Source organism: Chiloscyllium punctatum, chromosome 3 (assembly GCF_047496795.1).
Source record: "Chiloscyllium punctatum isolate Juve2018m chromosome 3, sChiPun1.3, whole genome shotgun sequence".
Taxonomy (NCBI): Eukaryota; Metazoa; Chordata; class Chondrichthyes; order Orectolobiformes; family Hemiscylliidae; genus Chiloscyllium; species Chiloscyllium punctatum.
Window position 1 is genome coordinate 746,269 of NC_092741.1, and position 12,619 is coordinate 758,887.

At 49.7% G+C, this 12,619-nt stretch overlaps 1 protein-coding gene across 2 annotated transcripts in view; it reads right to left on the reverse strand.

The window, feature by feature from the left end:
- Positions 1-12,040, reverse strand: part of LOC140455223 (dynein axonemal heavy chain 6-like) — a 36,300-nt gene extending 24,260 nt beyond the window's left edge. For both annotated transcript variants that reach the window (XM_072549955.1, XM_072549948.1), the window contains exons 1-3: positions 11,847-12,040; positions 10,506-10,705; positions 4,037-4,200 (exon numbers count right to left, since the gene is read on the reverse strand). In XM_072549955.1, the coding sequence (XP_072406056.1) occupies positions 4,037-4,200; positions 10,506-10,705; positions 11,847-12,023 (541 nt within the window). In that variant the 5' untranslated portion in view covers positions 12,024-12,040. The remainder of the gene's footprint in view (positions 1-4,036; positions 4,201-10,505; positions 10,706-11,846) is intronic.
- Positions 12,041-12,619: the final 579 nt, after the last annotated feature.

Genomic DNA, 12,619 nt, shown 5'->3' on the forward strand with positions numbered 1-12,619 from the left:
AGGGAGTGCCGCACTGTCGGAGGGTCAGTACTGAGGGAGTGCCGCACTGTCGGAGGGTCAGTGCTGAGGGAGTGCCGCACTGTTGGAGGGTCAGTACTGAGGGAGTGCTGCAGTGTTGGAGGGTCAGTGCTGAGGGAGTGTCACACACTGTCAGAGGGTCAGTACTGAGGGAGTGCTGCACTGTCAGAGGGTCAGTGCTGAGGGAGTGCTGCACTGTCAGAGGGTCAGTACTGAGGGAGTGCTGCACTGTCAGAGGGTCAGTACTGAGGGAGTGCTGCACTGTCAGAGGGTCAGTACTGAGGGAGTGCCGCACTGTCAGAGGGTCAGTACTGAGGGAATGCTGCACTGTCAGAGGGTCAGTACTGAGGGAGTGCTGCACTGTTGTGAGACACGTATTGAAGCTTCCCTCTAAGTTCAATATTTGCGGATGAGTGTGTCTGTGACGTAATGCACTACTTGAGGCAATCCTTCCCCACCCATAAACATCGGTACCTCCTGGTGAATTGGTGAAGGTGTTCATGGTGAAATGGGGACATAAATGATATTCCTGGTCTTTGATGAGAGAAACGACATCGGTCGGAAGTGAGATGGGGATTTAAGGCCGATCATCAGGGAGTTAGGGTGGAAGCTTCGAGCTCGGACAAACAGAGCTGTTATCTCTGGACTGTTCCCTGTGCCATGTACTTGTGAGCTGAGGAATAAGGAGAGAGAGGAGTTGAACACATGGCTACAGGGATGGTGCAGGAGGGAGGGTTCCGGAGATCCGGATAATTGGGGCTCTTTCTAGGGAAGGTGGGATCTCTACAAACAGGATGGTCTTCATCTGAACCAGAGCGGGAAATTCGCTCGTGCCCCTCGGGAAGGTTTGAACTAATGCAGCAGGGGGATGGGAACCTGAATTGTAGGCTCAGTGCCCAGGGGGGGAGTAGTGAGGTCAGAGGTCGGTTGACAAGGCCATGGGAGTGCACCGGCCATCAGGGTGTTGGTTTGGAATGGGTTCTCTTCAATGCCTGGAGCATCCAGAATAAGGTGGTGAACTTGCAGCATAGGGGTTGGTACCTGGGATTTCGATGTTGTGGCCATTTCAGAGACATGGATAGAGCAGGGACAGGAACGTTGCAGGTTCCGGGATTTCGATGTTTCAGCAAGAACAGGGTAAATGGTAAAAGGAGAGGTGTGGCATTGGTAATCAAGGACAGTATTATGGCAGCTGGGATAACGTGTGAGGACCCATCCACTGAGATAGTCTGGCCTGAGGTTAGAAACAGGAAAGGAGAGGTCACCCTGTTGGGAGTTTTCTATAGACTTTCAAAAAGTTCCAGAGATGTAGAGGAAAGGATTACAAAGATGATTCGCGATAGGAGTGAGAGTAATAGGGTAGTTGTCATGGGGGGACTTCTCAAATATTGACTGGAAATACGATAGTCTGAGGACTTTAGTTGGGTCAGTTTTTGTCCAGTGTGTGCAGGAAGGTTTCCTGACAGAGTATGGAGACAGGCCAACAAGTCAGGAGGGAGGTCACACTAGGTTTGGTACTGGGTAATGAACCCAGCCAGGTGTTAGATTGGGAGGTAGGTGAGCACTTTGGTGACAATGACCACAATTCAGTTATGTTTACTTTAGCGATTGAAAGGGATAGGTATATACAGCAGGGCAAGGATTACAGCTGGGGGAAAGGCAGTTACGATGCGCTTAGGCAAGATTTAGGAAGCATAGGATGGGGAAGGAAACTGCAGGGAGTGGGCACAATAGAAACGTGGAACTTATTCAAGGAACAGCTCCTGTGGGTCCTTGGTAAGTATGTACCTGTCAGGCAGGGAGGAAGTGGTCGAGTGAGGGAGCCGTGGGTTACTCAAGGAGTTGTATCTCTTGTCAAGAGGAAGAAGGAGGCTTATGTTAGGATGAGATGTGAAGGCTCAGTTAGGGCACTTGAGGGTCACAGGTTAATCAGGAAAGACCTAAAGAGAGAGCTCAGAAGAGCCTGAAGGGGGAATGAGAAGTTGTTGGGGGATAGGATCAGGATAAACCCTAAAGCTTTCTCTGGGTATATCAGGAATAAAAGAATGACGAGAGTAAGGTTAGGGCCAATCAGGGATAGTCGTGGGAAGTTGTCTGTGGAATCTGAGGAGTTCGGTAAAACAGATCAGTATTCACACTGGAAAAAGATAATGTTGTTGAGGAGAATCCTGAGATCCAGGCGACGAGACTAGATGGGATTGAGGTTCACAGGGAGGAGGTGTTAGCAAGTCTGGAAAATGTGAAATAGTTAAGTGCCCTGGGCTAGATGGGATATATCCTAGGATTCTCTGGGAAGCCAGGGAGGAGATTGCAGAGTCTTTGGCTTTGATCTTTGTCATCATTGTCTATAGGAATAGTGCCAGAAGACTGGAGGATAGCAAATGGTGTTCCCCTGTTCAAGAGGGGGAGTTGAGACAACCCTGGTAATTATAGACCAGTGAGCCTTACTTCGGTTATGGGTGAAGTGTTGGAGAAGGTGATAAGAGATAGGATTTATAATCATCTAGAAAGGAATAAGTTGATTAGGGATAGTCAGCACGGTTTTGTGAAGGGTAGGTCGTGCCTCACAAACCTTATTGAGTTCTTTGAGAAGGCGACCAAACAGGTAGATGAGGGTAAAGTGGTTGAGGTGGTGTATATGGGTTTCAGTAAAGCATTTAATAAGGTTCCTCACAGTAGGGGAATACTCTGTACAAAATTCTGAGGCATGGGATTGAAGGTGATTGAGCAGTTTGGATCAGAAAAGAAGACAAGAGGGTTGATGGGGAATGTTTTTCCTGTAGTTCAGTTATTAGTGGTGTACCACAAGGATCTGTTTTGGGGCCACTGCTGTTTGTCATTTTTTATAAATGACCTGGATGAGGGCAGAGAAGGATGGGTTGGTAAATTTGTGGATGACATTAAGGGTGGTGGAGTTGTGGATAGTGCCAAAGGATGTTGTAGGTTACAGAGGGACATCGATAAGCTGCAGAGCTGGGCTGAGAGGTGGCAAATAGAGTTTAATGTGGAAAAATGTGAGGTGATTCACTTTGGAAGGAGTAACAGGAATACAGAGTACTGGGTTAACAGTAAGATTCTTGGCAGTGTAGACAAACAGAGATATCTCGGTGTCCTGGTGCATAAATCCCTGAAAGTTGCCACCCAGGTTGATAGGGTTGTTAAGAAGGCACACGGTGTGTTGGCGTTTATTAGGAGAGAGACTGAGTTTCAGAGCCACGAGGTCATGCTGCAGCTGTACAAAACTCTGGTGCGGCCGCACATGGGAGTATTGTGTGCAGTTCTGGTCACCGCATTATCGGAAGGATGTGGAAGCTTTGGAAAGGGTTCAGAGGAGATTTACTGGGATGTTGCCTGGTCTGGAGGGAAGGTCTGAAGAGGAAAGGCTGAGGGACTTGAGGCTGTTTTTCTTAGAGAGAAGAAGGTTGAGAGGTGACTTAATTAAGATGTATAAAATAATCCGAGGGTTAGACAGGGTGGACACTGAGAGCTTTTTTCTTTGGCTGGTGATGACTAGCACGAGGGGAGATAGCTTTAAATTGAGGGGAGATAGATCTAGGACAGATGTCAGAGGTAGTTTCTTTACTCAGAGAGTAGTAGGGGGCGTGGAACGCACTGCCTGCAACAGTAGTAGACTTGCCAACTGTAAGGGCATTGAAATGGGCATTGGACAGACATATGGATAACAATGAAACAATGTGGGTTAGATGGGCACCAGATTAATTTCACAGATTGGCGCAACATCAAGGGCCGAAGGGCCTGGACTGTGCTGTAACGTTCTATGTTCGATGTTCTGTGTCAAACAAATTGGGAGCGAATTGTTGACCCTTTGATGTGAATTACAATGGGATTAACGGTGTAATGGCAGGCTGAGTGAGTAGAAGTGAGGCCTATGACCTCCTGACACTGAGGAGTGTGCCGTGTCTTTGGCAGTCATATCTCTGAGCTGTGTACCTCAATGTGAGCTCACAGCTCGGACCGTGGGGGGGATATGGTCAGATAACCAAGCAGGACCCCTCACCTTTCACTGACTGAACGTATGCTGTCCATGTGGGTAAAGCCAGAAGACCAGCTAGATCCAGGAAGGTGTCGTCTGACTCCTGTATCCCCTCCACTGTTTCTGGCAGCTTCTTCAGGATGCTCTCTGCTTTCTCGAACACAATTTCACCCTCACTCCTTTGCTCCCTAAAAAAAAACAAGAAGAAGATTCACTCGATTCTTCAAACAGTGAAAGGCCATTCTCTGGAACTGTTTTGTTGGTGAACAACTGCCTCAGGTCGATTCTTTAACAATTCCCAGAAGGTTCAGTCGTGGATTTCCAGAGCCTGAACCAATCCCTTTCCTGACTCCATGTCCCTCTCCTCACACTCCTTCAGAAATCCCAGGCCATCCTCCAAATCCCAGAATTCAGCCCAGACTGGAATCAGTTCCTGAAACCAGAGGGTTTCACTGAATCCAAGGGTTCATGGTCACTGACACAGACCTGGTAACTGGTCACTAACACAGACCTGGTTACTGGTCACTAACACAGACCTGGTAACTGGTCAGTAAAGCCAGCACCGGTTAATGGTCACTTACACAGTTCCAGTTAATGGTCAGTAACAGCAGCACCGGTTAATGATCACTAACACAGAACTTGGTTAACGGTCAGTAACGACAGCACTGGTTAATGGTCACTAACACAGTTCTGGTTAATGGTCAGTAACGGCAGCACAGGTTCATGGTCACCGACACAATGCCGGTTAATGGTCAGTAACACAGTGCTGGTTAATGGTCACTAACACAGTGCCGGTTAATGGTCAGTAACAGCAGCACTGGTTCATGGTCACTAACACAGTGTTGGTTAATGGTCACTAACACAGTGCTGGTTAATGGTCAGTAACATCAGCACTGGTTCATGGTCACCAACGCAGTGCTGGTTAATGGTCACTAACACAGTGCCGGAAAATGGTCAGTAACAGCAGCACTGGTTAATGGTCACTAACACAGTGCTGGTTAATGTTCACTAACACAGTGCCAGTTAATGGTCAGTAACGGCAGCACTGGTTAATGGTCACCGACACAGTGCTGGTTAATGGTCACTAACACAGTGCCGGTTAATGGCCACTAACATAGTGCCGGTTAATGGTCAGTAATGGCAGCACTGGTTAATGGTCACTGACACAGTGCCGGTTAATGGTCACTAACACAGTGCCGGTTAATGGTAAGTAATGGCAGCACTGGTTAATGGTCACTGACACAGTGCCGGTTAATGGTCAGTGACACAGTGCCGGTTAATGGTCAGTAATGGCAGCAGTGGTTAATGGTCACCGACACAGTGCTGGTTAATGGTCACTAACACAGTGCCGTTTAATGGCCACTAACACAGTGCCAGTTAATGGTCAGTAATGGCAGCACTGGTTAATGGTCACCGACACAGTGCTGGTTAATGGTCACTAACACAGTGCCGGTTAATGGTAAGTAATGGCAGCACTGGTTAATGGTCACTGACACAGTGCCGGTTAATGGTCAGTAACAGCAGCACTGGTTAATGGTCACTGACACAGTGCCGGTTAATGGTCAGTGACACAGTGCCGGTTAATGGTCAGTAATGGCAGCAGTGGTTAATGGTCACCGACACAGTGCTGGTTAATGGTCAGTAACAGCAGCACTGGTTAATGGTCACTAACACAGAACCTGGTTAACGGTCAGTAACAACAGTACTGGTTCATGGTCACCGACACAATGCTGGTTCATGGTCACTAACACAGTTATGGTTAATGGTCAGTAACGGCAGCACTGGTTCATGGTCACTGACACAGTGCTGGTTAATGGTCAGTAACACAGTGCCGGTTAATGGTCAGTAACAGCAGCACTGGTTCATGGTCACTGACACAGTGCTGGTTAATGGTCACTAACACAGTGCCGGTTAATGGTCAGTAACACAGTGCCGGTTAATGGTCAGTAACAGCAGCACTGGTTCATGGTCACTGACACAGTGCTGGTTAATGGTCACTAACACAGTGCCGGTTAATGGTCAGTGACACAGTGCTGGTTAATGGTCAGTAACACAGTGCCGGTTAATGGTCAGTAACAGCAGCACTGGTTCATGGTCACTGACACAGTGCTGGTTAATGGTCACTAACACAGTGCCGGTTAATGGTCAGTAACGGCAACACTGGTTAATGGTCACTAATACAGTGCTGGTTAATGGTCACTGACACAGTGCCGGTTAATGGTCAGTAATGGCAGCACTGGTTAATGGTCACTGACACAGTGCCGGTTAATGGTCAGTAACAGCAGCACTGGTTCATGGTCACTAACACAGTGCCGTTTAATGGTCACCAACACAGTGCCGGTTAATGGTTAGTAACGGCAGCACTGGTTAATGTTCACCGACACAGTGCTGGTTAATGGTCACAAACACAGTGCTGGTTAATGGTCAGTAACAGCAGCACTGGTTAATGGTCACCAACACAATGCCGGTTAATGGCCACTAACACAGTGCCAGTTAATGGTCAGTAACAGCCGCACTGGTTCATGGTCACTGACACAGTGCTGGTTAATGGTCAGTAATGGCAGCACTGGTTCATGGTCACTGACACAGTGCCGGTTAATGGTTAGTAACAGCAGCACTGGTTAATGGTCACTAACACAGTGCCGGTTAATGGTCAGTGACACAGTGCCGGTTAATGGTCACCGACACAGTGCCGGTTAATGGTCAGTAACAGCAGCACTGGTTCATGGTCACTAACACAGTGCCGGTTAATGGTCACCGACACAGTGCCGGTTAATGGTCAGTAACAGCAGCACTGGTTCATGGTCACTGACACAGTGCTGGTTAATGGTCACTGACACAGTGCTGGTTAATGGTCAGTGACACAGTGGCGTTTAATGGTCAGTAACAGCAGCACTTGTTCATGGTCACTAACACAATGCCGGTTAATGGCCACTAACACAGTGCCGGTTAATGGTCAGTAATGGCAGCACTGGTTAATGGTCAGTAACACAGTGCCAGTTAATGGCCACTAACACAGTGCCGGTTAATGGTCACTAACAGCAGCACTGGTTCATGGTCACTAACACAGTGCCAGTTAATGGCCACTAACACAGTGCCGGTTAATGGTCACTAACAGCAGCACTGGTTCATGGTCACTAACACAGTGCTAGTTAATGGTCAGTAACGGCAGCACTGGTTCATGGTCAATGACACAGTGCCGGTTAATGGTCAGTAACACAGTGCTGGTTAACGGTCAGTAACAGCAGCACTGGTTCATGGTCGCCGACACAGTGCCGGTTAATGGTCAGTAACAGCAGCACTGGTTCATGGTCACTAACACAGTGCGCGTTAATGGTCAGTAACAGCAGCACTGGTTCATGGTCACTAACACAGTGCGCGTTAATGATCAGTAACGGCAGCACTGTGCTGGTTAATGGTCAGTGACACAGTGCTGGTTAATGGTCACTAACACAGTGCCGGTTAATGGTCAGTAACAGCAGCACTGGTTCATGGTCACTAACACAGTGCCGGTTAATGGTCACTAACACAGTGCCGGTTAATGGTCAGTAACAGCAGCACTGGTTCATGGTCACTGACACAGTGCTGGTTAATGGTCAGTGACACAGTGCTGGTTAATGGTCACTAACACAGTGCCGGTTAATGGTCAGTAACAGCAGCACTGGTTCATGGTCACTAACACAGTGCCGGTTAATGGTCACTAACACAGTGCCGGTTAATGGTCAGTAACAGCAGCACTGGTTCATGGTCACTGACACAGTGCTGGTTAATGGTCACTAACACAGTGCCGGTTAATGGTCAGTAACAGCAGCACTGGTTCATGGTCACTGACACAGTGCCGGTTAGTGGTCACCAACACAGTGCCGGTTAATGGTCAGTAACAGCAGCACTGGTTCATGGTCACTGACACAGTGCTGGTTAATGGTCACTAACACAGTGCCGGTTAATGGTCAGTAACAGCAGCACTGGTTCATGGTCACTAACACAGTGCCGGTTAATGGTCACCAACACAGTGCCGGTTAATGGTCAGTAACAGCCGCACTGGTTCATGGTCACTGACACAGTGCCGGTTAGTGGTCACCAACACAGTGCCGGTTAATGGTCAGTAACAGCAGCACTGGTTCATGGTCACTAACACAGTGCTGGTTAATGGTCAGTAACAGCCGCACTGGTTCATGGTCACTAACACAGTGCCGGTTAATGGTCACCAACACAGTGCCGGTTAATGGTCAGTGACACAGTGCTGGTTAACGGTCAGTAACAGCCGCACTGGTTCATGGTCACTAACACAGTGCCGGTTAATGGTCACCAACACATTGCCGGTTAATGGTCAGTAACAGCCGCACTGGTTAATGGTCACGAACACAGTGCTGGTTAATGGTCACCAACACAGTGCCGGTTAATGGTCAGTAACAGCCGCACAGGTTAATGGTCACTAACACAGTGCTGGTTAATGGTCAGTAACAGCCGCACTGGTTAATGGTCACGAACACAGTGCTGGTTAATGGTCACCAACACAGTGCCGGTTAATGGTCAGTAACAGCCGCACAGGTTAATGGTCACTAACACAGTGCTGGTTAATGGTCAGTAACAGCCGCACTGGTTCATAGTCACTAACATAATGCCGGTTAATGGTCACTAACACAGTGCTGGTTAACGGTCAGTAACAGCCGCACTGGTTAATGGTCACTAACAGAGTGCTGGTTAATGGCCAGTGACACAGTGCCGGTTAATGGTCACTAACAGCCGCACTGGTTAATGGTCACTAACACAGTGCTGGTTAATGGTCACTAACAGCAGCACTGGTTAATGGTCACCAACGCAGTGCTGGTTCATGGTCACTAACACAGTGCCGGTTAACGGTCAGTAACAGCAGCACTGGTTAATGGTCACTAACAGAGTGCTGGTTAATGGTCAGTGACACAGTGCCGGTTAATGGTCACTAACAGCCGCACTGGTTAATGGTCACTAACACAGTGCTGGTTAATGGTCACCAACACAGTGCCGGTTAATGGTCAGCAACAGCCGCACTGGTTAATGGTCACTAACACAGTGTTGGTTAATGGTCAGTAACAGCAGCACTGGTTCATGGTCACTGACACAGTACCGGTTAATGGTCAGTAACAGCTGCACAGGTTAATGGTCACTAACACAGTGCTGGTTCATGGTCACTAACACAGTGCCGGTTAATGGTCACCAACACAGTGCCGGTTAATGGTCAGTAACAGCCGCACTGGTTAATGGTCACGAACACAGTGCTGGTTAATGGTCACCAACACAGTGCCGGTTAATGGTCAGTAACAGCCGCACAGGTTAATGGTCACTAACACAGTGCTGGTTAATGGTCAGTAACAGCCGCACTGGTTCATGGTCACTAACAGAGTGCTGGTTAATGGTCACTGACACAGTGCCGGTTAATGGTCACTGACACAGTGCCGGTTAATGGTCAGTAACTGCACCATCATTAGTGTTCATTAACAGGGTACTGGCTAAATGTCAATCAGAACACAATTGGTTAATGCTGGTTAATGGTTAGTGCTTTGACTAGTTCCTGATTATTACTGGTTGGGTTGTTGGTAGTCTGGAAGTGGAGTGCTGGCTCACTGAGCTTTCCTTTCACGGTGTTTCGGTAACAATGTGGTCGTCACTCTTTCTGATCCTGTCATGAATAGACACATCCACAGCTGGCAGATTGGTAAGGATGAGGTCAGGTATGCTTTTCTCTCTTGTTGGTTCCCTCACCACCTGCTGTCCACCCAATCTAGCAGCTCTGTCCTTGAGGACCTGACCAGCTCAATCAGTAACGCTGCTGCTGAGCCCGTCATGGTGGTGGGACACTGAAATCCCACACCCAGAGTACAGTTTACACCCTCGGCACATGGAGGAGGTCTGATACATCAGCCGAGGGGAGGAGGGGCCGTGGTAATCAGCAGGAGGTTTCCTTGCCCATGTTTTACCTGAAACCCTGAGACTTCATGGGGTGTGGAGTCAATGGTGAGGATTCCCAGGGCACCTCCCTGCTGACTGTATCCCACGGTGGGGCCATCTCTGCTGGGTCTGTCCTGCTGGTGATGGTCCCAGAGATGGTGCTGGAGTGGGGGACATGGCCTGTGAGGTAGGATTCCCTGAGCAGCACCATGTCAGACCCCGTAAGGATGGCAGGTTTTCTTCTGTCAAGGCCATTCATGATCCGAATGGGTTCTGACAACGATTGCCGAGGGTTTCGCTGGTCAATATTCGGGCCAGATATTTATTGAATTGGAACGTCCCCAATTACCAGGGTGGGATTTAAACCCATCTCCCTGGAACATTTGCCTGGGGCTCTGGATGAGTGATATAACCGTGACACCATCCTCCGAGGGAAATCTGAAAGGTCTCAGCCCAGCGCAGACAACTGGTGTTTCATTGAACTGGATTCTTGAACCTGGTGATGGTGGGATCATGAAGGTGATGGATTGTCTATGAGACATGACGAGCCAGCAGCTGGACTGACCTGAATGTTTGCACCCCAGCGCTCAGCCGGGGCTCAATACTCTTGATGGTGGTCATGAAGCTTTTGGCTTGGTTTCCAAGGTACGCTTTCTCAGCGTTATCCTGCATTCCGAAGATACCTGGGGAATCGCGGTCTGGGATAGACTCGATGGAGTTGATGCATTGTAGAAAGTCCATGCTCTCCGAGATCATACAATAAACCTAATCAGGTAGGCAGAGGAGACAAACAGATTCACATCAGTGGGACAACAGGAGTCCACTCGGCCCATCCAGCCGGTTCGAGCACATCGCAGAGCTCTATCTCATCACCTTTAGACAACTTCAATCCCTGGAGAAATATCACCAGTGGAGCCATCCCCAAATTCGGTGGGTCCACTGATAGGATATGTAATATTGGGGCAGACCCAGCACCCCAGGGACTGCTCACTATCACACAGCTCCATTGGGAGGGGGGGGATTCATTATGAACAAGACACCCCCCCACCCCCCCCCCCCCCCAGTTCCAGGCACAGGAACCTCCTCAACGTCTCTGGGTGGGGGATGGACTGGGTTAGACCCGGCCCCCCTTGATGATCCAACTCCTGAGATGGGGTTAGACCAAGGTCTCATGGTGATCCAAGTCCCGAGATGGGGATTGGATTGGGTTAGACCCAGGCCCCACGGTGATCCAACCCCTGAGATGGGGATTGGATTGGGTTATACCCAGGCCCTACGGTGATCCAACCCCTGAGATGGGGAATGGATTGGGTTAGACCCAGGCCCCACGGTGATCCAACTCCTGAGATGGGGAATGGATTGGGTTAGACCCAGGCCCCACGGTGATCCAACTCCTGAGATGGGGAATGGATTGGGTTAGACCCAGGCCCCACGGTGATCCAACTCCTGAGATGGGGAATGGATTGGGTTAGACCCAGGCCCCACGGTGATCCAACCCCTGAGATGGGGAATGGATTGGGTTAGACCCAGGCCCCATGGTGATCCAACTCCTGAGATGGGGATTGGATTGGGTTAGACCCAGGCCCCACGGTGATCCAAGTCCTGAGATGGGGATTGGATTGGGTTAGACCCAGGCCCCATGGTGATCCAACTCCTGAGATGGGGATTGGATTGGGTTAGACCCAGGCCCCATGGTGATCCAACTCCTGAGATGGGGATTGGATTGGGTTAGACCCAGGCCCCACGGTGATCCAAGTCCTGAGATGGGGATTGGATTGGGTTAGACCCAGGCCCCACGGGTAATGATATCCCTCTTCCCCTCCACCCCACTCGCAGCTATGGATGGTGCTGTTTGTGGACAGATTGACTGACAGACAAGAAGGGTTTGTCCTGAAGTGATGCTCACCCCGTCAGTGGAAAAGCAGAAGCCTTCGTTGAGGATGTCGGGGTTGTAGAAATTGCTGAGGGTGCAGTTGAGACATCGCCTGTCCCAATGGTCTGTGACCCGGCCTCCATATACCACCTCCCCAGTCAGGTAACGCAATGCTGTCCATGGGATTTCCGTCTCCTGGGAAATCAGCATCTCCAGGTTCAGAATGGCCACCTGATGTGGGAGACACAGAGACACTCTCAGGAGCAGAACTCTCCCCCTGCTAGCTCATTGGGCTGTCGATTGTTATTGACCCCCAGGCTGCAGTCCGTCAGTGAAGCCCAGCTCCTGGTGGATCTCTGCCTCCTACTTCCTGTCCTGAACCTTTCCCCCAGTTTCCATCACACTGACCCACGGTTTGGTCACAGGCTGCATCATAGGGAAAGGGTTACCATTGAGAAGGAGATTCGAAGGAAGCTCTCTCTGGGTGTTTCGGAAGCTGTGATGTTGATGGGAGTAAAAGTGTTGGTGGAGGGTGTGATGGGTGATCCCTAGACCCGTACCCAGGACTGAAACCTGTCCAGGCCAATCACAGGCATTTCCCCGAGTCCGAGAGAGGGACATCAGACCTCAGCAAGTGTCCGGATGGCTGGGTGGGTTTGTTAAAAGGCAGCAGTTGAGGGACGATGCACTGTTTAACAGGAGAGAGAGAGAGAGAGAGAGAGAGAGAGAGAGAGAGAGAGAGAGAGAGAGAGAGAGAGAGAAACACTTGGCAATGTGTCACAGGGGAACACTTTCCTGATCCTCAC